The 24,117-nt window shown below is 37.5% G+C and overlaps 6 protein-coding genes across 6 annotated transcripts; 1 reads left to right on the forward strand and 5 right to left on the reverse strand.

The window, feature by feature from the left end:
* Positions 1-1,234: 1,234 nt before the first annotated feature.
* On the reverse strand, positions 1,235-2,172 carry EV154DRAFT_439413 (uncharacterized protein). Its single transcript, XM_051596900.1, has one exon. The coding sequence runs from the start codon at positions 1,882-1,884 to the stop codon at positions 1,264-1,266; it is 621 nt and encodes a 206-aa protein (XP_051460176.1). The 5' UTR covers positions 1,885-2,172; the 3' UTR covers positions 1,235-1,263.
* Positions 2,173-5,743: 3,571 nt separating this feature from the next.
* EV154DRAFT_416394 (uncharacterized protein) lies at positions 5,744-6,359 on the forward strand (the record flags this gene model as incomplete). The annotated part of the gene is made up of 2 exons (XM_051595732.1): positions 5,744-5,838; positions 5,897-6,359. Coding segments are annotated over 2 exons (558 nt in total), but the record flags the coding sequence as incomplete, so codon positions are not given.
* A 7,374-nt stretch (positions 6,360-13,733) lies between these two features.
* EV154DRAFT_500723 (uncharacterized protein) lies at positions 13,734-16,545 on the reverse strand. Its single transcript, XM_051600619.1, has 8 exons — positions 16,522-16,545; positions 16,382-16,451; positions 16,224-16,319; positions 16,120-16,156; positions 14,970-16,057; positions 14,849-14,896; positions 14,620-14,787; positions 13,734-14,554 (listed from the first exon to the last, which is right to left on the reverse strand). The coding sequence occupies exons 1-8, from the start codon at positions 16,529-16,531 to the stop codon at positions 13,843-13,845; spliced, it is 2,229 nt and encodes a 742-aa protein (XP_051460178.1). The 5' UTR covers positions 16,532-16,545; the 3' UTR covers positions 13,734-13,842.
* A 798-nt stretch (positions 16,546-17,343) lies between these two features.
* Positions 17,344-18,701, reverse strand: EV154DRAFT_132085 (UV radiation resistance protein/autophagy-related protein 14). The gene is made up of 4 exons (XM_051594024.1): positions 18,363-18,701; positions 17,956-18,297; positions 17,743-17,893; positions 17,344-17,678 (listed from the first exon to the last, which is right to left on the reverse strand). The coding sequence occupies exons 1-4, from the start codon at positions 18,403-18,405 to the stop codon at positions 17,492-17,494; spliced, it is 723 nt and encodes a 240-aa protein (XP_051460179.1). The 5' UTR covers positions 18,406-18,701; the 3' UTR covers positions 17,344-17,491.
* Positions 18,702-18,834: 133 nt separating this feature from the next.
* EV154DRAFT_416412 (WD40-repeat-containing domain protein) lies at positions 18,835-20,354 on the reverse strand (the record flags this gene model as incomplete). Its single annotated transcript, XM_051595735.1, has 4 exons — positions 18,835-19,457; positions 19,512-19,734; positions 19,795-19,921; positions 19,984-20,354. 4 exons carry the CDS (start codon positions 20,352-20,354, stop codon positions 18,835-18,837), a joined length of 1,344 nt encoding a protein of 447 aa, XP_051460180.1.
* A 1,068-nt stretch (positions 20,355-21,422) lies between these two features.
* Positions 21,423-22,928, reverse strand: EV154DRAFT_500730 (uncharacterized protein). The gene is made up of 3 exons (XM_051600620.1): positions 22,327-22,928; positions 22,154-22,222; positions 21,423-22,090 (listed from the first exon to the last, which is right to left on the reverse strand). The coding sequence occupies exons 1-3, from the start codon at positions 22,905-22,907 to the stop codon at positions 21,469-21,471; spliced, it is 1,272 nt and encodes a 423-aa protein (XP_051460181.1). The 5' UTR covers positions 22,908-22,928; the 3' UTR covers positions 21,423-21,468.
* Between the last annotated feature and the right edge of the window lie 1,189 nt (positions 22,929-24,117).

Genomic DNA, 24,117 nt, shown 5'->3' on the forward strand with positions numbered 1-24,117 from the left:
TGGAAAGTTTGAATTGTAGGGCAGCTGTAGTCAGTGACGAATTATTGAGGATCGAGGATCGTTTTAACTGTAACACATCTAAATGTTTTTTACGCCAATTAGCATGATGGCGGCCAGTTTTACGAGCAACTTTTTGAACTGTATCCTTAATACGATCCCATCGAAGCTGAGGGCTAAGATCGTGACGAAACGTTGAGCAAATTTTATCAATCTCTTGATGCATGGAATCCAAAAATCTGGGATTCGAAACTAAGGCTGGATTGGCCCTCCAAAGTCCTTTTCCTGAATGTGTAGAAAGACACTTAAAAGAAAAGGTCAATAGAGCGTGGTCAGTCCATGCAGGTGATATAAATTCTACATTGTTTAATCTTATCAGAGTATAAATCGGAAGTCGAATATATGTAGTCTATGGTTGACATTTGTTGACCTCTTCGAAATGTGGGTGATATGCTAGGCGAGTCGAGGCAGTTCAGAAAATTGGATTGAAGCACTTGATTCCAGCGAAATTGGTGATTACTTAAAGCTTGTTGTCCAGTCAAAGAGGTGGAGACATCGCGTAGGTTATAATTAAAATCCCCAGTGATGATCGTTCGAGAGGGTAAAGCTGGAGAATTACTAGATAAGTTAACGGAGGGAGTATCTTCTCTGGAACGAATTATTGGCATCTCGATGATACGAGAAAAAAATTGTTGACGTTCAGAGAGTTGTGCCGGAGCATAAATGGTAACGATAGTTATAGGATCAAAGGTACGTTGAGAATGAGTTATAGTACACTTTATCACCCGTTGATCAATTGTTATGAAATCAGGAGTTAGTTGCAAAGAAGGGTTAAAACAAACAATGCCGCAATGCTTGCTCCAGACTGTTTGTTTGGTTTGGAATAGATTATCAAGAATTAGCTTCAGTTCCGTAGTAGAAGCGTGTGCTTCTTGTAAAGTAATGATATCTAGAGGCGGGTTTTGTTTACGCAGAAAACGAATAAAGTCTTGACGACGAGAGGGTTCATTGATTTTGACAAGACTGCGACAGTTTAAGGTAGCAATCCTGATGGTACTTGAAAGGAAAGAGTGGTCCAAGAATGGATCTTGGTCAATTGGAGGAAAAGAAGAAGATGTTGATCCTGTTGTTGTAGTAGGATGAGGATTAGTGGTGGTTGTGTAATTTGAATTATGTAAATTCATAAAGTAATATAGATTTTTTTTTTTTTTTTTTTTTTTTTTTTTATAAATAAAAAGGTTGGAGATACTTGAATCTGCCCCCTCATCAGTCAGACGTCTTCCGGAAGGAAGATGTCGGTGAAGAGGAGGAAGGGTCATATTTTACAGCAGCGACACCTTTATTAGCTCGAGGAGAGACTCGTTTGTTGCTCATAGTAGAAGTGGTAACTTTAGAGAAAGTCGTCGTCGGGTTACTGGCTTTGTTGGTAGTTTGTTTTCCAACAATGGCTGATATATTATTGGTTACCATGGGAAGCTCTTCGGCATCTGTTAATCTATCCGCATCGTCCTCCGACACGTCCATCATAGATTCGTTATCGGATACCAACGTAATTGATTGGGAAGTACGAGGATGACGGGCCTCCTTGTGGGTTACTTCGTCGAGGGTGAAATTGGGTTCGGTGCCAGTTGTTTCGTCGGTATCTTCAGCACTAATAGTGTGGGTGGGTGTTACTAAGACCTTATTGAGGCTGGGTACAAAAGGTTCCTCTTCGTTACGAACTCGTTTTTTTGAAGAGGCAATGGAGTTATCGTGAGACCGGGGACAGTGGCGAGCGAGATGCCCGCGTCTATCACATAGATAACACGTTTTACTAATAGTTGGTATTTCTTGGCAGTCCTTACGGGTATGACCCATTTGCTTGCAATATACACAATGGGACTCCATTTTAGCCCATTTACCAAGACAGAAGGACTGGTTACCTAAATCGATTTTATACGTGAGCTTATCCCAGGCTTTGGGGTTAGCTGGATCAATTGATCTGTCCAAGAAGATAGCACCGTTGCCACAGAAAGCTGTGTTGGACTCATCGTCGAGGTAAATAGTGACGTCTCTCACGTTACCGAAACGAGAAAAATTGTGGACCAACGTGGTGTGTAGATCGGCTACTGGCAAGAAAGGTAATTTTGAAAGATGGACCTTCAAAATGATGTTGTCCTGAGGGACAGCAGGAGTGGCGTGAAACTTTCTGTCGTGCCCAATAACAATAGGATTGTTTACTGCATCGTCGACAGCTGATTGGTCATTCAAAATGACTTCGATAATTTTGCCCTGACTGTCATCAGTGGCATGAGTACCAAGACAGGTACCAAAAGGAAAACGCACATAACGTGCTTTTTGAAATTCAGGTATTAAATTTAAAAATTCTTTTTCAACAAAGTAAAAGACGGCATGTTTATAACTACTGTTACGATGAATGGCTGGTTTTTGATCTTTAAGGTCAGTAATGGGTTTGAAGATGGTGTCTCCAAGAGAGATGGTAATTCGAGATTTCGAATTGGGATTGTTTCGGTATGCTCGAGGTGGTAAGGCTTGCGCAGCCACATCTCGAAAAGAGCGTGTTAGTGTATTTGAAGGGCCATGATTATGGTTCTCAAGAGATGTTGAGGGTACCGTCATGTTTGTAAAGCGAAAGAAAGACGCAAATAGTTCAATTTACTTATATACCCGAATTTTTGAGCGGTTTTTAAAAGTAGAGGGTTGCTTTGCTTTTGATTTTTAGGCAGAGCGTTTATTATTTGTTATCTTTGTATGGTAAAATTAGAATTGGAAGGAATGTTTGTAGAATTTATACGAGAGAGAAACCAGTGATTGAAGCTGTTTAATTCTTCGAGCTCAGTTTCGGTCAAAGTATATTGCTGGCGTTTAAGTTTATGAATGTTAGAAAGTAGAGTGTCAAAATCTATTGAAGAATTGCTTGGAGCGGTGAGAGGAGCTTGTTCAGTTGGAGTAAGAAGAGCTGAGCTATCAGGCGAGCTCTGGGGAATGGCTGATAAAGTGAGATCGAAAGAAACTATTCAATTTAAGGTTGGTAAAGAAATGAAGCCGTAAAGAATTCAATAGTATTTATCTTTACCTTCAAATACAGACAACCAAGACATATCACACTTCAACAAATACATGTGTTTGCATGCGATATTGTTAAGGCGGAAGTCAGGGCAGCTGCAAGTGGTCATTTGTAGATCGTCCACCACAACATCATAACTTACACAAGAAGTTGAGAAAGAAGAAATAACATAACCACTTCTACCAGCAGAATCAGTTCTCGTAGTTTCGATGCCATACAGTGTTCTTTACTACATTTCAAGAGTATTTACTATGGCTTAATATATCGGGTTCTTTTTTTTTTCAATATAGAATATCTCTTTATATATCCATAAAAATATGACACTTCAAAAATAAAAAAACAAGAGGGGAACAGGCTACAGATTTTTGATGGGCAAAGCAACCATGGAGCTTCTAAACCGGTTTTTGAAGCTGATGACTACATTTATTCTCGCGTTAGAACAAACGCCATCTAATTTTTAGGTCTTTTGGATGAGCCTTTGGTCCCCAAATAAACTTAAATGTCCAATAAAAACTTTACATATGCCACTTACTCCCGGTCAATCTCTCACTTAATTTGTAAGACTTTTCGATTCTCAGACAGCTTCTTTATTTCAAGCCGAAAATCACCCACTTAATCTGTAAGATATTTCGATTTTCAGTCAAATTCATAGTCTCATGTTTACTTTATCCTACAATTATATGATACCATTAGTAAGAACCTGGAAGCTTAAGACAGAGAGTTTTTTTCTTCTTCTACAAACAAAAACTAAATATAACTTAAAACCTAAAACCTGAAATTGATCCTGATAGTGATATATCCACAAACACCTCTTTTATTGCCATGTAAAGCATACACATCAAATCAAATTCATAAACCTGGTTCCCACCATCACAAGGTAGAAAAACTATTTTTCTCAACTTGTCGTCGAAACCCCTTATTATACAAAATGACGTCTCTAACAACATTTGATTTAATATATTATTATTTTTCAACTTATAAAAAAGCCTCTTGAGATTTTTTTTTTTTCTTTATTTCTTTGTTCACCAAAAGAAAGGAAAAAAAAAAAGACGGAAGTATCGTAAAAATAAGTATTTAATTTTGTAGACAAAGGATCTATTCAAATATCAAAATGTGGTTGTTTACTTTTAAGCTGATCGTGCTGACCTTTGGTTATCTTTTCCTTTTGTATTGCCCAATTTTTTCCTCATGAAAGGTTTTTTTAATGGAGGCAAAAGGTTTTTACTGATGCCGGGGTTGGTACCAATACAACATTTATCTATCGGAGGAAGAAGGCAGTCTAGAATTTGGTTTCCGTTACAAACAGTGTCTTACACTGCCACAGGTATGATAATTTTTATATATGTTCTATGCAAAAAGTCAGTCTTACAGTTTATTTTAACATTTTAAAGCATTACTTCATGATGTATAGCCTATTGGAGCTGTTCCCCCAGTGTCCAGTGGGTGTTATCTAATTAATTGGTAAGTGATATGACTTTTTTCTCTATCATATCTGTTTATGTTCATACTAACGCGAAATTTGTATTACAGCTAGCTCAACACCATGCAAATTACAAGGAAACTTAGAAATGTTTCTATAGCCGCGGTTTCAACACTGTTCGGTCTCATCTCTTTACCAAGTAAGGTCATTCCGCATGAAAAAGCCAAAGGAAAACTCTGACGTCATTCTTTTTTTATTCGGTCCAGACGCCTTTAAACCGTCTGGACGGTCTTGGTGTGAAGGCCTGTAGTCTCTTTCATAAAAAATTTTTTCTTCCATATGTCAGATTTAGCCACGTATAAAGCAACTTTTAAAACAAATAACAAGTACTTGAAGTACTTTTGTGATAAACCGGCTTTAGACTGGACATTTAAGTCATACAAAAATTTTTTCCATGAACAAGATGCTGAAAAAATCAAAAGACTTTATAAGGAGAATTTACAAACTGTCAAAGAAGACTCGAGAAACGTTTCCACAATCGTCCATAGGCACATTAATAAATTATTGGAGCCTTTTAATTCTTCAAGTACACCCAGCTCTTCGGTTGTGAACAATATCACAGTATGTAAATATGTGTTCAAAATATCATGTTTATTGACTTGTATATTTTATCTTTAGGTGACAGGAGATTATAACAACGTAAGGATTTGAATATTGATTATTTGAGTTATTTGCTGAAGTAGGTAATAGGTTGGTGGTGAAGTTATAACAATAAATAAGAAAAGCAAGAAACAAAAGGCAAGCTGATAGTAAACGATGTTCTTTATCCCCTATAAACTAATTACTTTTTATTAGATTAAGCATGAAGATAACCATGAAGACATGAAGGAGACCGAAGTGGTTGATTTTAAGCAGAAATGGGTTGAGTTCTTGGCCGATGCTGAACATAGTAAAAATTTCCACAAGTACAGGTAAAATGAAACAGCAATTGATTTAAGAACCTATTAATAATTTTGATTGTAGCCCTGAGAAGAACGGTGTAACCCGTTTGGGTGCTAAGCTATCACCTCATCCAAATGCAGATAAAGATACCTACCGACATTTAAAGCAGCAGTTGAAGCCATGTGAAACAACCGACATTTGGATAGAAGCAAAGAATTATATCAGTAATGTAGTTACTGCAGTAAGTATTTTTGATATTCAAATCTTCAAGTTAAATTTGATATACCTAAATTTTTTTTTATTATTATTCTTAGACAAATATTGATGAGTTTGAAGAGAAGATTGGGGTTAAAGGACTTCTAACAGATAAAAAAGAAATGTGTCGATGTATTGATGATATCTGTAAAATCATGTATGTATAATATCATCAGAATCTTTCCCATAATAAGCTAACCTTTTATTTGGATTAGGGCAAAAGTTTATAAGAAGAGACCATCAATATCACGATCAGAAAGCGTATATAATGTCAACATGATCTATCCTTGTTTAGAATCAATGCTTACTATGATGGAGGGTAATGAACATAAGCCATATTTCATTCCTGGTGAAGATGAGCTTACCGCCATGACAGTGCAGCTAAGGAAAATGGGATGCAAAGTTGACAAAAGAAGAATTTATAAGGCTGATGGAATTATACGCTTAGCAGAACTTGAAGATCTAGAAGTCCTTATTTTGGAAACAGCGGGCGCTTTTAATGTTGAAGACCATGGAAAAACAGCATTTGACAACTCAAAGGGCATGTTTGCCCTGCTGGCGATGTTAAAAACAATAGCTGACCACTACAAGCATGCGTCTGTTGAAGAATTTAAAAAACTTAAGCTCTATTTCATACAACCAAGCGGTAAGCAATATTACAAACAGTCTTTTATTTAGTTGCATTAATGATAATATTTCGCCACATCTAGACAAATATATCCGATTGTGGTCAATGCAGTATGCCAAGCATGGGTTGTATAATTTTATCCGGGAGAAGAAGATCTTGTTGGGCGAAGACTTTGAAAAAAGAAACGATCACCTGATTAACTTGGTCAATTTTTTCTTGAGTTTGAAGGTATATTTCTAATCTCAAATAATTGGGAAGAAAAATAATAACAAGTCTGGTTAATTGTTTAGGACCTTCTTGACGAGACACTGAACACTATTTCTGTTTTAAAAAGCCAACATGAGGAAAATGAAAAGTATTATGACAGTGAAAATAGCAGCCAAGTAGTTCTTCTTTCGGACATAATATGTCCAAGAATTTTTAAATTAAGTTTCAACACTCATGGTCAAAACTTTTCAAAAGAGCACCTTAAAAGCTCGCCTGAAAGCGATAGTTAATTTTTTTTTTTCTAAAATAAATTCGTCTTTACTTGTTAAAATAAAAAACCAAATCAATTTGTAAAACCAGAGTTAAAGTTTATACAGTGCATCTATTTTATAATGAACAATTTTTGGCTCTGATATCCAAAAAAAAAAAAAAAGAAAAACGCTATCTCCTCGATGAATTTATTACGTATCAGAAATCCGGCTCTATTATGTTCTTTATCAGAGAGTTCTTCATAAACTAATAGAGCCCAATTTTTTTCTTTTCACACAAAATTTTTTACAGATGGCAAAACAAAATTTGCCATTTACAGTGGGAAGTCCCATAGATGTCCGGGTGTTTTACAGTGCAAAAATTCATAAAAATCTATCAGCAGATATATCCCGGTTAAACGTTTTACCGCGGTAAATCAGATTCCTCCCTAAACGTTTTATTGTATGAGCAGCCTCACAACATTTAAAATATTTATGCTAAACTTCGTTAGTGTTTTTCTTTTTTCCTTTCTTAGTAAACGTTGAATCCAATATCAGCTTTTGAGAAATTAATGTATAGTTGATGCAAGCTGATATATACAAATGTTGTATATGTCTTTAGACATGGCTGTTCAATAATTATGCCGATGATGGCAAACAGATTTACCTCCGGACTTTCAATACCACCCTACATGTGTGTAAAAACGTCACATAGGAGGGTGCAGGCTTTTTTTCTTTTCTTTTTTTTTTTGTGTTTCTTTTCTCTTTCTTATAATTATGGACGACATTGAGAAATTAGAACACTTGTCACTTGTACAAAAAGTGGTGAGCGAACTTTACAACCATACCGGTTTACATGAACAAGTTTTAGGTAAGCAGCAGCCGACACAACAACAACAATAATAATAACAACAAAACCAAATCTAATCTATTTTAATTCCTGTAGCTGAATTCATCATTCACATTCACGACCAAGCAAAGGGTTCACTCCCAACATTCAAACAAATGTTAAAGGACGCCGATGCCGATTTTCCTGAAGCATTTATTGAGAATTTGGATCGAATCATCAAAACATTAAAGCCCAAAAGAAAAGTACACAAAGAGGACAACGTGACGGATAAAACATCCAATTTCCCTGGTTTAGCAGTGCAAGATGATCCTGATTGGCAAGCAAAGCGTAAAGAGGATATGGTAGTTGCAGACGATATGTTGGCCGAGTTAGAAGGCATTAAATCAACAGCCGTGCCTAGAAATACCAGCAACCATAAACGCAGAAACGAAAGCCCTTCACCTGAAAGAAGACACCATCGTAGACATCGTTCTCGTTCTCGCTCGCGCTCTCCTGTTCGCCGTCGTCACAACAATAGTGGTCCGGATGATGCTCCCATCATTTACAAGATTTATAACGGTACTGTATCCAACATCAAAGATTTTGGTGCCTTTGTCAAATTGGAAGGTATTAAGGGCCGTTCAGAAGGATTGGTCCATGTCGGTTCTCTGATTCAAGGTCGTGTGAATAACCCAAGAGAAGTTGTGAAACAAAACCAACCTGTTAAAGTCAAAGTCATGTCCATTGCCGGTAATCGTGTTAGTCTTTCCATGAAGGACGTTGACCAAAAAACTGGTGAGGATTTATCTCCTAATTTGCGTGTTCGATCCCAAGAGGAATTAGAGGCCATGACTTCTCGTAACCCCGAACGTCCTTCTTACATAACCGGATCCAACTCCAACCCCGTAGGTGTAATTGTCGATGAGGGACCATCAAGATCTGTCAAACGCATGTCATCACCCGAACGTTGGGAATTGAAGCAATTGATTGCTTCAGGTGTTGTCGATCCTGCCGATTACCCTGAATTGAATGAGGATACTGATTTCGACGGTAATGTAGAAACTGAAGAGGAAATCGATGTGGAAGTGCGTGAAGAAGAGCCTCCCTTCTTGAAGGGTCAAACGACACAAACTCTTGATTTAAGTCCTGTCAAGGTAGTCAAGATTCCTGACGGAACCATGAATCGTTCAGCTTTAGCTGGTGCCTCATTAGCAAAGGAACGTAGAGAATTGAGACAACAGCAGCAGCAACAGGAAATGGACGCCGTACCTCAAGATGTAAATACACCTTGGCTGGATCCTATGGCCGGTCCTGATGGAAGACAGTTTGCCCAGGATGCTAGAGGTAGTGCTGCTGGAGCAAAGCCTGAACAAGTAGCGGAGTGGAAAAAGGCTACTTTCAATAATGCTACTAGTTTTGGTAAAATCACCAGTATGTCAATCCAGGAACAACGTGAATCTCTTCCAACCTACAAGCTTCGTTCGTCCCTTATTGAAGCTATTCGTGAGAACCAAATGTTGATTGTGGTGGGTGATACTGGTTCCGGAAAGACCACACAAATGACGCAATATTTAGCTGAAGAAGGATTCGCAAATCATGGTAGAATTGGTTGTACTCAGCCTCGTCGTGTTGCTGCCATGTCAGTGGCTAAACGTGTTGCAGAAGAAGTGGGTTGCCGTGTTGGTCAAGAAGTTGGTTATACCATTCGTTTTGAAGATTGTACTAGTCCCGAAACTCGTATTAAATACATGACAGATGGTATGCTTTTAAGAGAATGTTTGATTGACCCTGAAATGAGTCAATACTCCGTTGTTATTCTTGATGAAGCGCATGAAAGAACCATCTCTACTGATGTATTGTTTGGTTTGTTGAAGAGAGCTGCTAAAAAACGTCCTGATTTGAAGTTGATTATTACCTCTGCTACTTTGGATGCTGATAAATTCGCTACCTATTTCAATAACTGTCCTATTTTCACTATTCCCGGTAGAACTTACCCTGTTGAAGTATTGTATACCAAAGATCCCGAATCAGATTATTTGGATGCTGCATTAATTACAGTCATGCAAATTCATTTGTCAGAACCCCCAGGAGATATTCTTTTATTCTTGACAGGTCAAGAAGAAATTGATACAGCAAGTGAAATTCTATTTGAGCGGATGAAGGCGTTAGGGAGTGATGTGCCCGAATTGATTGTTTTACCTGTTTACTCTGCTTTACCGTCTGAAATGCAATCTCGTATTTTTGATCCTGCACCCCCTGGTAGTCGTAAGGTTGTCATTGCTACTAATATTGCAGAAACTTCTATTACCATTGATGGTATTTACTATGTCATCGATCCTGGATTTGTCAAACAAAACAAGTGGGACGCTAAATTAGGTATGGATTCCTTGGTTGTTGTACCTATTTCACAAGCTGCTGCAAGACAGCGTGCTGGTCGTGCCGGTCGTACTGGTCCTGGTAAATGTTATCGTCTCTATACAGAAACCGCTTATCGTAATGAAATGTTACCCAATACAATTCCCGAGATTCAGTTGCTGAATTTATCTATGACTGTTTTGACCTTGAAGGCCATGGGTATCAATGATTTACTTCATTTCGATTTCATGGATCCCCCACCCGAGAACAATTTGATCCAGGCTTTAGAACAATTATATGCTTTGCAGGCCCTAGATGATGAAGGTTTATTGACGCGTTTAGGTCGTAAAATGGCCGAGTTCCCTCTCGAACCTCAATTGTCAAAGATGTTAATCCAGTCTGTTGATTTGGGTTGTTCAGAAGAAATTTTGACCATCGTTGCCATGTTGACCGCCCAAAACGTCTTTTACCGTCCTAAAGAAAAGCAAGCTCAAGCAGATCAAAAGAAGGCTAAATTTCATCAACCCGAGGGTGACCATTTAACTTTGTTGACAGTGTATAATGGCTGGAAGGGGAGTAAGTTTTCAAATGTTTGGTGTTTCGATAACTTCATTCAAGCTCGTAGTATGAAGCGTGCTCAAGATGTTAGAAAACAATTGCTGGGTATTATGGATAGGTAAAAACAATGAATTTTATGAGCAAGTGTACATGGACCCACTGACCCTCCCTTCTTTTTTTTTGTATTAGATACCGTCATGATATCGTGTCTTGTGGTCGTAATTATACAAAAGTCTGTAGGTCACTGGTATCTGGGTACTTTAGAAATGCCGCCAAAAAAGATCCCCAAGAAGGCTACAAAACATTACTGGAAGGCACACCTGTCTATATCCATCCTTCCAGTGCATTATTTAATAAGGGTCCTGAATGGGTCATTTATCATGAAATTGTATTTACATCCAAAGAATATATGCGTGAAGTGACAGCGATTGATCCTAAGTGGTTAACAGAAGCTGCCCCCACTTTCTTCCGTGTTGCTGATGCCAACAAGATTTCCAAGCGTAAAAAGCAAGAAAAGATTGAACCCTTATTTAATCGTTACGAGAAACCCAATGAATGGCGTCTTAGTAGAGCTAAACGTGGCGGAAGAATCAGTCAAACTTTTGGATAAATTATATTTGTGTACATTCTTTTTTAATAAATTTGCCACATGATTTTTGTGAATCTTTCATGTATACCTTTGATTATATTTACATCTCGTAACCTGGAAGAAATAGTGATTTCTTCTGCCTGTTTTTATTTTGTCGTGAAGATTAAAAAAAAAAAGAGTGCTTATTTAATGGTTGTAAACAAAAGGGCTTTACTCTCTATTTTCTTACTCTTACAATTTTTGTGTACTCGAAATACCCGCTTATTTCTAGATTTACAGGTGACTCTAATATCTCCACATGCTGCCTACCCACAATACACAGCAAGAGAAGTATAAAAGACCTAACTGCCACCGACGCCATGTTGGGGTGACGTTTTTTTCCAACGCGTTCACAGCACGATGATATCGCATATTGGACTAACAGTTGGTGGTATCATTGTTCACTACATTGATTGGTAGGAAAAAAGTGAAAGATACCACTGCGACGTTAAATCATATACCAAAAATATATCTTGACGCAGCCGCATTTTGAAAATAACGAAAAAATAGATGTCTATCATCAAAAAGGAAACAAATCTTTGTTCTCTTCGGATTTATATGAAACACGAAGAAATACATACAAGCTCAGAGAAGAATAAATACATTTTATGACCTGCAGTATGCATCCAGACGATGCTGTCGATTTATTCAATCAAAGAAATATGCATGATTTTCCTTGTTGAGGATATCATAGATATGAAGTTATCACACCACATCAAGGATGGATAGTAATATAAACGTTAATCATGAATTACGCAATATCCCGCGTGTTCTCATCATACCGTTGAAGTCTGTTTATAGGGCTCAACCCTGTGGCGAGTAAATATTTATTCTGTAAAAAGCAATACAATCGAATAGACCTGGACTATAGAATATTAATAGATGTCGAGCATAAATAATACTCTTGTCATTTGATGTTTTTATAGTTGTTCATCTTCTTCACACAATTTTTTTGTGGATAAAACAAGTATGTCTTCTACTGAAAATTTACAAGGTAAATATTTTTTTACACTCCATACAAAACCAGACACGTAGTTGATCAAGTTTTTGTTTCATATAGTGGGCCTTGTTCGTGACGACTGTGCCGATCAATCAATCACATATCAGCCTCACCACATAATCAACTGGGACAGCTACCTCTTGAACTCCCATTGTTTTATCAATTGGCTTCCCCAGCCTTTATGCCTACGCGAGTGAAACTTCCACCACTTGATCTACTTGCTCGCCCATTAGCCATCAAGATTAAATAAGGTTATTTATTCACCTTCAATCTGGATCAGTTTCTCACCCTCTGCCCGCTTTGGATTTTCACTTTGGAACTCCATCCATTCCTTAATCTGGATTTAACACTTCCTCATATAATAAACAACCTGTTCAGAAGGTATCAGAAACTTCAACACCCACTGAATCTTCTCGATCCTATAAACCACAAGGTCTTAGCCAGGGCAAAATTGACCCAGCTCTTAGTCAGGTTAACCGCAAGACAGCTTTTGACCAGGTCAATTTCAAACCAGGTCAACCTCAAGTCAGGTCTTAGCCACGCTAACCGCAAACCAGCTCTTAGCGTCAGCACTTGTGAAAGGTTGAAGGACGGATCCGCTAGGTCCTCCGCCTAAAAACGGAAAAGCAAAAAGCTCATTCGAAAAATGAAAAACATCATATCGAGCATAAAAACATGTGGTCGTAGATGACGTTTTACTAATTGCATTTTGCGATTGAAAATATGCCCAGTATCATTGCTATGAGTGTTAATCTGGATTGTTTCATGCTCATTTTTTAGGCTCGTTATGCTCAAGAACTGCTCATGGAGCCTGATACCATTAAGGAAGCTATGTTGGATCGTACTTAAACAAGTAGCCAATCCAAAATGCAAGCTTTTGGCAACAATGTTACTGGTATCCATGCTCGACATAATACAAATGACGAGTATGTACCTTTTAAAAGTGGTCTGCCCCACTGTCAAGTCTGTAACTTGTGGTAGAAAGAGATGAGCCACTACCACCTCTGTCTCTTACAAAGACTATTATGTTGAGGAAGTTCCAAAGAAGAATTTGAAGACGCAAGAGGCATCTGAAAAACGAAAGCCCGAACAGACTGACGCTGGCCAAATAACCGTAAGATAAAACTAAAGGAAAGGGAAAGGTCCCTGAGATTCGTCGTGGTTGTCCACCAAAACAAAGTACATGTTGTACACACACACTCTCGTTGAATCTTTCGGGTTATTGACAATATTAAAAAAATCATTGAAGTTATTGTTCGAAATGATATGGTTTATGGTTGGGTGCAAGTAATAGGGTCTAATGGTTAAAGTGCTATTAAAAATTTAAATATCAATACCTTCTAGAGTCCAGCATTCCTTCGTATTTTGATTTGAATTTTCTGGCACGCGATAGAAATAGAAGTGTAAATGGTGATACACATGGTTGTAAAAAGCACCAATGCCAATTTGAGAAGAAAAAAAAAATGACATTTACAGTATAAAGGTGGTAGATAATGTGTTTGAGCAGCTTTGACTACCAAAAACGGTACAAGAAATCACTCGGCACAGGTCTATAATTCTTTAAAATGAGGGAAGATGTATCGTTTATTTATTGAGATAATGGCTTTTGTGTAATTGACTAATGACTGGTACATAAAGTGAGCAGAATACAATATATGTATATATATATATATATGAAAAGAGAGAGGGTGAGTGAAGGAATATGCGTTTACGCAACCGCTCCTTCACACATTTCAACAAGGGTCAGCAAGCAACGAATATACTCAACAATTGCCACAGCGGCATCTTCTTCCTTTCCAATGATATCCTGGACAGACCAAGATGCGAGTTTACCAACAGGTAAATCATTATTGGCTTTGAAAATTTCATCATGAGCTGAATAAAAGACATCAAGATCATACCAAACCTGACCTTTACCAGTTTCACCTTGAATCTTATCAATGCCAAAACTGCTCAATTTTTGCTTCACCAAGGGGAGCTTTTCAACACGGGTAATTTCGACCACAAATGGGAAATGGATACGATACTTAGTGGTTTGTTTTAAGAGGATGCTTCTAACGTTTAAGAAATCAGGTACGTTTTCAAATGTGATAAGACGTGTATTAGGACAGACAGCGACTTTCTTGATGAATGTATTATAGGGCCTGACATCGGTTCGGGTCAACTCTTCTGTCTTGAGCAACATTTGGAAATCAAATTTACGGTCGAGTGAGACCCAGTCAATTTCAGTCACCTTGTTGGTCTTGGTCACAATCTTTTTCAATTCAACCACACCTTGACTCATGTACATCACCACAGGCTCATAAGGGACAGAAGGTTGGTTTCGAGCATCTGCATACATTTCAAAGTAAGCAGAACGACCATACGCTTCAGGTAAAAGATCAGACATTTGGTTAATCACATCTTCGGATTTCGTTGTACTACAAACAAATATAACAGAATTAAATAAAAACATGTAAAGATATAATTATGACATATACTTTACACGCCGTTAAATAAAGGTACTACACCACGCTCCTTGACAACGATATCCCTAATGTCATGAAAGTCCCAAATCTTCTTTTGAGTTTCGGCAGTCATGTTACCCCAAAGGACCTTGCCTAGTTTGGCTCCAAACTTGATATCACCCTTAAATCCACGTACTCCCTCTAAACTATGAACAAAACCATCAATTTTTGTTTTATGACCTTGATCCTTTGTGTCAAAGTCCTTACCCATCTTGTAATGAAGACTTGATATTTTGAAGATTATATTCTCTGATGCTACATACATTAAAAAAAAAGGGGATGAGGTTAGTGGGATTAAACATTGATGAATGGTATGGATAAAGCATACATTTCAGCGTTAGAAATATTAGCCGAAGGAGAGCGAGCAGACTTTTGAGGAATGACTCGCATAACTCTTCTTGTATTTTGTTGCGGTTTCTTTACAGGTGGACGAGGTGTAGACATCAAGGAAGGGAAATCTTCTTGAGGGGGTTTTTGTACAGGTGCAGCTGTTGGTTTAGGTGAAGGCACAGGCTTGGAAGCGCTTTGACGCACCACATAAGGCTTATTCTCACCCCATAGAGTGTTTTGATCGGGAGCCATACCTGCATTTTCATTACCATATCCCTTTCGATGTTCCAAGGAAGCTAATCTCATGCGTTCGTCCAAGGACAGATCAGGCTGTCTTTGCTGGTGCTGTTGTTGTGAAACCCATTGAGGAGGAGGCTGGTTTTGGACAGCAGGCAATAAATCCTTAGGCTTTTGCTCATTTCCGTGCTTATCCTTAAATACGGGTAACATGACATAAACAGGTGAAGTAAGAGCAGGAGTAGCTACATAAGCTTGTTGGGCGTAGCGATCCAAAGAACAGAAATAGATACCGAAACGAGGAGATTCAGTAGGATAATGTACACAAGGTACAACATTGGTAGGTCTCTTTCTACGTTTAAAGATTGTTTGTAAATTTCGGAAGCGGTCTGCGGCTTCCTTGATGCTACGTTGACAAGTACCAACAATTTTGACATCTCTGCCATGTAAACTACACTCTGTTTCAGTATCGTTTCCAATGATACGCAAGTAATCTGGTGGTTTACTATTGTTGGAGGGAGGACCTGTTAATATTTCTTTAGGGTTTTGAATGTTTTTGGCAAATGTAAAGGTTTCCATAAACTCCTCGTCACTATCCTCAGGTTCGTCACTTTCAGTCTCATAAGTAAAATAAGCTTCTCGTTCATTATTCTCGTTGGTAGCACCTCCCTTCTTAATAGCATGCTTCTTATCCACTTCTTCTGGATTTAAGGGTCTACCGACCATGGGAGGAGTTCTAGACGAAGACGATCTTAATGTGGAATTGGTGGGGCTTGGTCGTGCTGACTTTGACAGGCTGTCTAAATCTTCAAATGTTCCAGCAAACTTATTTTCATCAACCACTCGATTCTACAATTTAGTTGAAAGTTAGCTAAACCAATGACGAATACGTGTGTCTGTCAATACATTACAAGTGCTGGTAGGAGCAATGTTATAATTCGCTTAGACCTACAGATAAAAAAAAAAGAAAATTATTACGGACAACAATAGTATTAACAGTATAAACGCTATTTACGCTTCGTCGCAAGCTTGTTGAGAACGGCCTTTGATTTCAAAGCATTGATCTACAAAGTTGAACTTGATATCTGTCTTTGACTTTTTGGCAAGATCACTGTTTTTGTGTGAGATTAGTATGGAAAAAATAGCAAGTGTCAATGTCAATTATACACTTACTGAATGTGTTCTTCCCACTGTGAGTAACTATCTTCAGTAAGGTAGGCTAAAGGGTATATCCTGATATTTGCTAGAAAATCAAAAAAAGATTTTAATTCATGGTAGTTCACTATTATTAGTATTGACTACGCCATGCTTACGTTGAACCATGGTTTAATTTTAAGAAAGAGGGCAAAAAAAAAAAAAAAAAAAAAAAAAAACTGTTAACGTGGTTTAAAATAGTCATTTATTTATTTCTTGCTCTATTTTACATTTCCTTCTTGCTAGACGATAAAAAAGACACGACGGTCGCATTACCTTCTTGTTAGATAACTTAGATGTTAGTACTGCATCCGAAAAGCGCCAGACTCGTTAAAGACACAAGTAAACCTGCCGCTGAGATGCCCTAATAAAACCAAGGGTCAAAGCTGACACACGAAAATACTTGATAGTTTGTGCAACAGCCACTGTACTCATCTAAAAAATGTGCTGAGGACAAAGTATAAGAAAAAAAATGGAACTTTATTATGTGATTAATCAAAGGCGTATGATTAATACGTTCAATTTTTGCGTTTGTCATGACGGTATAAGGTTGGGCTCGAATTACTTGCGCCTAATGATTCCATCATATTCATTACGCCGGGCATAAAAGAAGCAGCGCCCATTTGAAAGATATTCTCTGTGCCGTTATGAGCAGCTCTTCCGCCCACAGCAAACGGAGCCACCTCCACCAGACTCCATGTTTCGCTCGGTGGTAATTCCTGTTGCTTATCTTTGTAGTATTCGTCATCTTCCTCGTCACTATCCACGTACAATCCAAACTCATTGTCATCATCACTTTCTTGTACTCGCTCTCCGTTATTGGTACTCGTGACTATACTATTGACCTTGAAGAATTCATCATGTAGCTCGTTATTAGATGTATGTACAGCACTGGGTTCCAATGACTGTGATCTTTCTAAGGAGCTGCTGCATCTGAACCTCAATGTTGTCGCTCGTAATACTTGATCATACAAAAGAGGACATTCCAAGTCACGAATATGGTCATAGTATGTCGCATGCGATTTTCTGATACATATGATGCAAAAAAGTCAGATAATGGCAATGCCATTCAGACTAGCTTAAATTTACTTACATTCCTAAACGAGGTGCACGACTGATAGATATCAAACTCTGTAAGGTGTTGGCCACTTGACAGATGGGTACTTGGATGCCTTGTGTGTGGCACACGTACGCTATATCATAGTTCAACATGGCCATCCCGTGAACAAACTTTTTAAAGTTTTTCTCATCATCCTCCAGAAACAAGGGAAATTTACTATAGAAACAAAACAAAAAAATGCGTAAGAGAGAGATTGTAGATGTATAAGAGCCACAAGTACCGAACGTGTTGCTTGTTGAGTGCTCTAATGTAAGGACGAATGCCTCTGCGGATGATTTCAAATGGTAATTTGATTCCCAGATATCGGACAATTAAACTCAACATATGGATCACTAGACCTATGGGAGCATTGAGCTCTTCTTTTGGCACCTCTACCCCACATAAAAGAATTGTTGTTATTAAAAGAATTCGCTGCTTCTAAATAATAACTTACTGGATACATCAATAAGTCTGGAAGAAAGCGTCACACCACAGATATACAGGTCTTGTTCGACGGGTATGAATGATTCACCAGACGCAGGTAATTCGGGATGTTGAATCACGGGTGTTTCAGGTTCTTCAATAAGACCTGGTTTTAACTCAAATAAAGAGGTGGTTTCCTTGACTAGAATACGTCGAGTGCCAACAGTAATTTTATGCGTGCGTAGCCAAGCCTTTTCCAAGGCTTGATTATCAGGGTGATAATTATCAAAGCGTGATTTTCGTTTTAGACTTTCTTCCAGAAGTTTTCGTTTATCTTTGATCTGATTCTTTAATTGCTGTATGCGTGCTGACTCTGTATCAAAAAAAAAAAAATAGAATTAATAAACAATTTATGTAAACACAAGTAGATAAGGTTACTGGTAATGCAGGCAGTCAATAAGCCCTTTTGGGTTTGTCGCATAGCTTCAATGTGTTGTAACCGCTTGTTCTTTTCAGCAATGAGGTTTTGTATTAAGGTTGCCTTTTGAATAAACTCGTCGGCTTCAGCAACTACTTCATTCTTTTCTTGAGTGCATGTGCTGAATTCCTGCTCATGTGTATCTAATCTATGTACATATATTTGTTTTTTGCATAGTTGAGCAAGTAATTCCTTGTAATTAACGAAGCCATTACTCACTTTTCTTTAATGCAATCAGTACAATAGAATTTACGATGTTTTGTATGGCAATATTGGCAATTCATTGAATTTTATTAGTAAAAAAAAAAAAAAAAAAAATTGAAAATGATAGAAAAGAGAAAGTGTGTGTGTGTGTGTGTGTGTGTGTAAAATAAATTTCATTTTTGCCATTTTTTTTTTGTGATAATTGATATGCATCCATAAAAAAAAAAATCAAGACTTCATATTGGTCAAAATAACTACTTGCCTATTCGAAGTACATGCAGCTAATTTATCGCCATTCTTGTTAAAGTGGACTTCGAATATACCACCGCTTGCTTTAAATGTCTTTTTGATTGTACCTTCCTTAGCATCCCACACATTCAAGACTTCATCAAAACTTCCTGAGGCCAGCAGCCTAGCATCTGGACTGAATGAAATAGAATAGACAGCTTCCGTATGATTTTTGAGCACATGAAGACAAGTACCCTTTAATGCATCCCAGATACGTACTGTAGCATCAAAACTAGCAGTGGCTAATATTCTCGGTGCATTATTTACGGAATCTCGTTGTGTATAAGGTGCCCATTGTAATGTGTATATCTGAAGAGAATGCCCCTTAATTTCTTGCACAGGTGTATCTGATTCCATACTCCAAATCTTGGTAGTCATATCATCTGAACAAGAGGCTAAATATTGACCAGAAGGATCCCAGCGTACTGCATTCACTTCATCTTCATGTCCAACCCATTTCTTTAAAGGATTCTTCATACCCACTCTACAAACATAAATCGTCTTATCGGATGAGCATGATGCAAATGTTGTGTTATCCATCCAATCCACATCAAGGATAGCCACTGCAATATACATACGTCAGTAAAAAAAAAAAAATTATTACGTCTATGGCTTACATGTATGTGATTCAAATTGCTGCTTCATATCACCCGTCTCAGGATCCCAAACAACTGTCGTTGTATCAGCACTACCACTCAGTACGAGATCGCCCTTCATATTCCATTTTAAAGAAAAAATAGGACCCTTGTGTTGCGCCATTACAAAACGTAATTCACCTTTCTGTGTCCAAATCCTTGCTTGTCCATCGTATGAGCCTGTAACTAATAAACTTCCGGAAGGCTTATTTCATACATTGTGTGTTAAAAGGGAGGCTATTAAAGACAACGACATTAAACTTACATTCCAATCCAGTGTTGTTACATCTTTATTCTCATTTAGATTGGGCAAATGGTTCAAGACCATGGGTTCAGCAACATTGTGTTTATTCTCTGGTACTTGCCATAATCTGGCAGTGGCGTCGCCCGAACTAGATTATAACGATCAAGTGTTAATGAAGAGACTAATGAACAGATGTGCGTGTTTTGTTACCCTGAAGCCAAAAGAGAAGACACGACGGGATTCCAAGCACAAGAAAAGACTTCGGATTGGTGACCAGCGAGTACAATGACATTGTCTGGATTGATTTCGGTAGGTATTTGTTCTGGCTCTTGTGGTAATGAAGGTGCCTGTTTCGTAGCTGGTTCTTCCTCTTCTTTAACACGACCTTCGACATCTTCCTCTGCATTGGGTTCTCTCCTCGATCGTTTTTCTCGCTCTTTTTGTTTTTTTTCTTCTTTGCGTTGACGTTTGGCTGAAGTGGGTGGTGGTCTAACAGACGAGGTAGGTTCGCTATTGAATGTGTTGCCTGTTAAATCACAATGATGTGGTTCTAATAATGAAAACGGCACACTACATTCCATTAATTCGCCATCCTACACAATTATTAATTTTTTTTCCATGGGGGGTTGCTTTAAAAATCAATACCTCATTCATGTGTGCTTCGATTTCCATAAATTGAAGCCCTTTATGAATGATGTTTATAAGTGCTCCAGGTTGTATTTGTGCTTCTCGGTAAGGTGATTGTTCTACTTGACTTTCATATTGAAATGCAAACGAAGAATGTCGAAATCCTATAGGCGTTTATTCAACTGCTTTAAAAAAAATTGTCTTGCTTCATCATTGTTTTTATTTGCTTTTTTTTTTTTATTTGTTTTACCAGATTCTTGTAGGTATTTGTAAACGATGATATTTATCTCTTCACTTGTTAAAACCATTTCGCGTCTTTTTTTTTTAATGAAGAAAAACAAAAAAAAACACAAAGTGTAACCCGCCTTGCGAAAAAATTACACATTAAAAAAAAAAAAAAAAAAAAAAAAAAAAAAGATTGGGTTTGGTTGTACGTGACAGTCACAATCCAAACTTCACGTTTTCCTAAACCTCTTTTTAAAAACGGTAATAACAACTTGAAAGATGCTCTATTTCGATTGTTATTCAAGTCAATGTCTTTCTTTTATTAAAGCCGGTAAAGATATGGATAATCAAAAAAGGCGTTGCAAATATGAGTTCAAAAAAAGACCGAACTGTCGGAACCCGTATACTTTTTTGCTCAGAGAAAAAAAAAAAAAAAAAGCTTAATTCATCGCCGAACTTACCCCTTTGCATGAGAAAAGATGTGCATTTTCTAAATTGCCCAGCAAGTGGAGTCTGTGTTTTAAAAAAAGAAGAGTGATGGGCTGTACGTAAAATTTGACATCATGATGGCAAAATTATGTCTGCGTTGCCAAGAAAGATGAGCGACCCCAAATTTTATAGAAACGGCGCTAAAATAGATTAGTGAGTTTGTTCCTGCACACCCCAATTTCTAATAATAGTAAGAATGAATTTTTTTTTTTTTTTTTTTTTTTTGATCGACAATAAAGGTTTTTTATATTTTTGCGCGTGTTTTAAAAAGAAATGAGCTCATGTAAAATAATTAGAAACACCCTGCATTGAATATGTACAATTTTTATTTTTTTATTTATTTATATATATAAATTAAATGGAAATTAACTTTTTTTTAGCTTGTTCGTTGCCTCCATTGGCGGCTTTTTGGTACCATTCTTTGGCCAGAACAAGATTTTGAGCTTGAGCAATACCTACTTCAGCGAAATAACCAAGTGCAAATGCTGCCTGTAAAGATCCCTTTTCAGCAGCCACTGTAGCATAATAAAGAGCTTTTTCTTCATTTGGTTTAATCTTTTTATCGTCGCCTACTAGATACCAAGCAGATAAAGCAAAGCATGCTTCTCCATCTCCTTGTCTGGCTGCAATGGTATAATAATATATCGAATTCGTAGCATCAATCTTACAACCTAGATAGCCATATTCAAATGATTCGCCTAATCGATAAGCAGATGGTGCATAGCCTAAATCTGCTGCTTGTCTGTATAATTGAATTGAATATGAAACATCTTTAAAGATAATGTCTGATAATCCTTTTTCATGAAGTAGACCTAATTCATGAAGTGCGTGTGGGTATTCGGGTGTGGCGGCTACTGCTGATCTCTTTAACCATTTATTTCCATCGCGGATATTACGTTGTAAACCAAGGTCTCCATTAATATCTGCTAATCCTAGTCGATACATTGCGCCTGGATGATTTAATGTGGCCGCAAGTCTGTTTATAGGTTAGCTTCAAAAGAATAAACATCGTCTATTAATGCTCTTTTTTTTTTTTTACTTGTAGTATTGTACTGCCTTTGACTTGTTTTTTAAGCAACCTAAACCATCTTCATAACATTTGGCAGCACTAAAATAATGAATATCATAAAAAGTCAGCTGACTGCTAATGCATTTCATAATAATAATAATAATAATAATAATATTAATAATGGGAAAGAAAGGGATTGTTACCGGTAAGCAGCGTCTGCATGCTGATGTTTTGCAGCCTGTACAAACAATGGAAAGGCATTTCCAAAATCAGGTTTTGAAGCAAACATGTTTGCAAGATAATATTGAGATTCGGCATGTCCTCGGAGCGCCAAAGTCTTTAAAATTTTAGTGGCTTCACTGACGTAAGGTTTCTTTTGTTTGGGAGAAAGAGGTTTAGAAGACTCGAACAGATAGACTGCTAGATCACACTGGATGCGAGGATCATTTGTTCTTTTAGCATTGTCAAGATACATGGCCATTGTCTTGTCATAGGATAAAAGTTCGGCATTGTTACCTGGTTTTAAATGATCGTGATAGGGTAAACTTGCATTCGATCGTCCATGGCGTGGCGTACTAGGCATGCTATTGGAGCTGGATGAACTATTAGTGCCTATGTCCATGCTCTGCACTGAACTTCGGCTGGCAAGTTTAGATAACACACTGTTGGTTCTTTTACGGATAAAGTTCGTCGGCGTGCTTAATACAGGTGTTGATGCGCTACTCGGTAACTGATCTACTTCTTCGCTATTACTTTTAAATTTATTCTTGAACTCTTTAAACATGACTATTATTATAGGTATATGAAAAGAGTGGAAAATATAAAAAAGAAGATCTATAAAAGGTTTTCCAGTTTTATTTATAAATCATTATTTTTTTTAAAGAACCGAAAAAAACGTTAAAAAATTAAAAATAAACTCCCCTGGGACAAGTGACGAGTTTTGTTTGCCTGATTCCATTACCGCGTTCATATTAAACAAAGGCAAATACCTACATTATATATAGTCCCAGTCTTCTCATCTTATTTCATATGCTTATCTTGACTGTAGTGATACGGAGTGTTTGGATGGATTGTGCAACACTGAAATTGAACAGACACATCATATCGTCATAGCTTGCGAATAGATTTTACTACTACTACTACTACTATAAATACTCGCTTCTACCCTGTCAGCACATGCTCAATCCTCTCATTCAATTTTATAACATTTTGTACCACTCATGCTCGATTACATTGATTAATAACACTAAAGTCGTGCCACACTTACTTTTTCTCGTCTCTGACATGCCATCCCGTCTACTCCCTCTTTTTCCAAAGCCCGACATCTAGTCTTTTATTACGCATACATAATTCTTGCTACTCGAATACAAAAAAAGGGTCCTCTGATAGTGCTGAGTGCAACTACTTCTAAACTCCACTGGTTGTTATCCTCCATCCCCCCCCCCATTCTTTCTCTTCCTCTCTTTCACCATAAAAAATCTTTTTTTTCGTACACTGAATGTTAAGGTTTAATAAACACATCTGATTATAGTTTTTTCCAACGGTTGATAAATAAACCCCGTCATCCGTATAAATCTTGCTCTCGGCCATCCCGATTGTACTATATGCTCCGGGAGCAAATAATAGTTTAAGGGCAGTTTTTTATATCTTTTTTAATGGTTCAGTTCATATCACGGCATTTCTGTCTGTCGCGCCCACATTGTTTTATTTGTTGACTAGTTCATGTCAAGGAAGTGCTCATAATGTTGTCCAAATTCTCCAACCACCTTTTTTTTTGTGGTCATGTTTACCTCCTTTAAATTCACTTTGGGCTCGCTAGTATTATTGACAGTGTAGGCAATGCAGCAATGTTAACATGTTTGAAAAGGCATCTCAATGATGAAAAAGGAGGTTTTTTTTTTTTTTTTTAATTTTCCATGTGCCTGACCAATTTCACCTCTGATTTCACAGCCTTGGGACTGCCATGTCAAAACACTGTTTTAGAGTGTCACAGC

This window comes from Mucor mucedo, assembly GCF_025094135.1.
Source record: "Mucor mucedo strain NRRL 3635 chromosome Unknown EV154scaffold_22, whole genome shotgun sequence".
In the NCBI taxonomy this organism is placed as follows: Eukaryota; Fungi; Mucoromycota; class Mucoromycetes; order Mucorales; family Mucoraceae; genus Mucor; species Mucor mucedo.

What these genes read in the sequence shown, in the direction of transcription:
- EV154DRAFT_132085 (XM_051594024.1), bottom strand. Translation starts at nt 18,405, where the DNA reads ATGCGACAAACCCAAAAGGGCTTATTGACTGCCTGCATTACCA. An exon ending in CAGACTTATTGATGTATCCA is followed by an intron (nt 17,894 to 17,955) that starts GTAAGTTATTAT and finishes TATGTGGGGTAG; the next exon opens with AGGTGCCAAAAGAAGAGCTC. An exon ending in CTCAACAAGCAACACGTTCG is followed by an intron (nt 17,679 to 17,742) that starts GTACTTGTGGCT and finishes TTGTTTCTATAG; the next exon opens with TAAATTTCCCTTGTTTCTGG.
- EV154DRAFT_500730 (XM_051600620.1), bottom strand. Translation starts at nt 22,907, where the DNA reads ATGTTTAAAGAGTTCAAGAATAAATTTAAAAGTAATAGCGAAGAAGTA. An exon ending in CATGCAGACGCTGCTTACCG is followed by an intron (nt 22,223 to 22,326) that starts GTAACAATCCCT and finishes TCATTATTTTAG; the next exon opens with TGCTGCCAAATGTTATGAAG. An exon ending in AAGGCAGTACAATACTACAA is followed by an intron (nt 22,091 to 22,153) that starts GTAAAAAAAAAA and finishes ACCTATAAACAG; the next exon opens with ACTTGCGGCCACATTAAATC.
- EV154DRAFT_439413 (XM_051596900.1), bottom strand. Translation starts at nt 1,884, where the DNA reads ATGGAGTCCCATTGTGTATATTGCAAGCAAATGGGTCATACCCGTAAG.
- EV154DRAFT_500723 (XM_051600619.1), bottom strand. An exon ending in CAGTGGGAAGAACACATTCA is followed by an intron (nt 16,320 to 16,381) that starts GTAAGTGTATAA and finishes ACACAAAAACAG; the next exon opens with TGATCTTGCCAAAAAGTCAA. An exon ending in CATTGCTCCTACCAGCACTT is followed by an intron (nt 16,058 to 16,119) that starts GTAATGTATTGA and finishes ACTAAATTGTAG; the next exon opens with AATCGAGTGGTTGATGAAAA.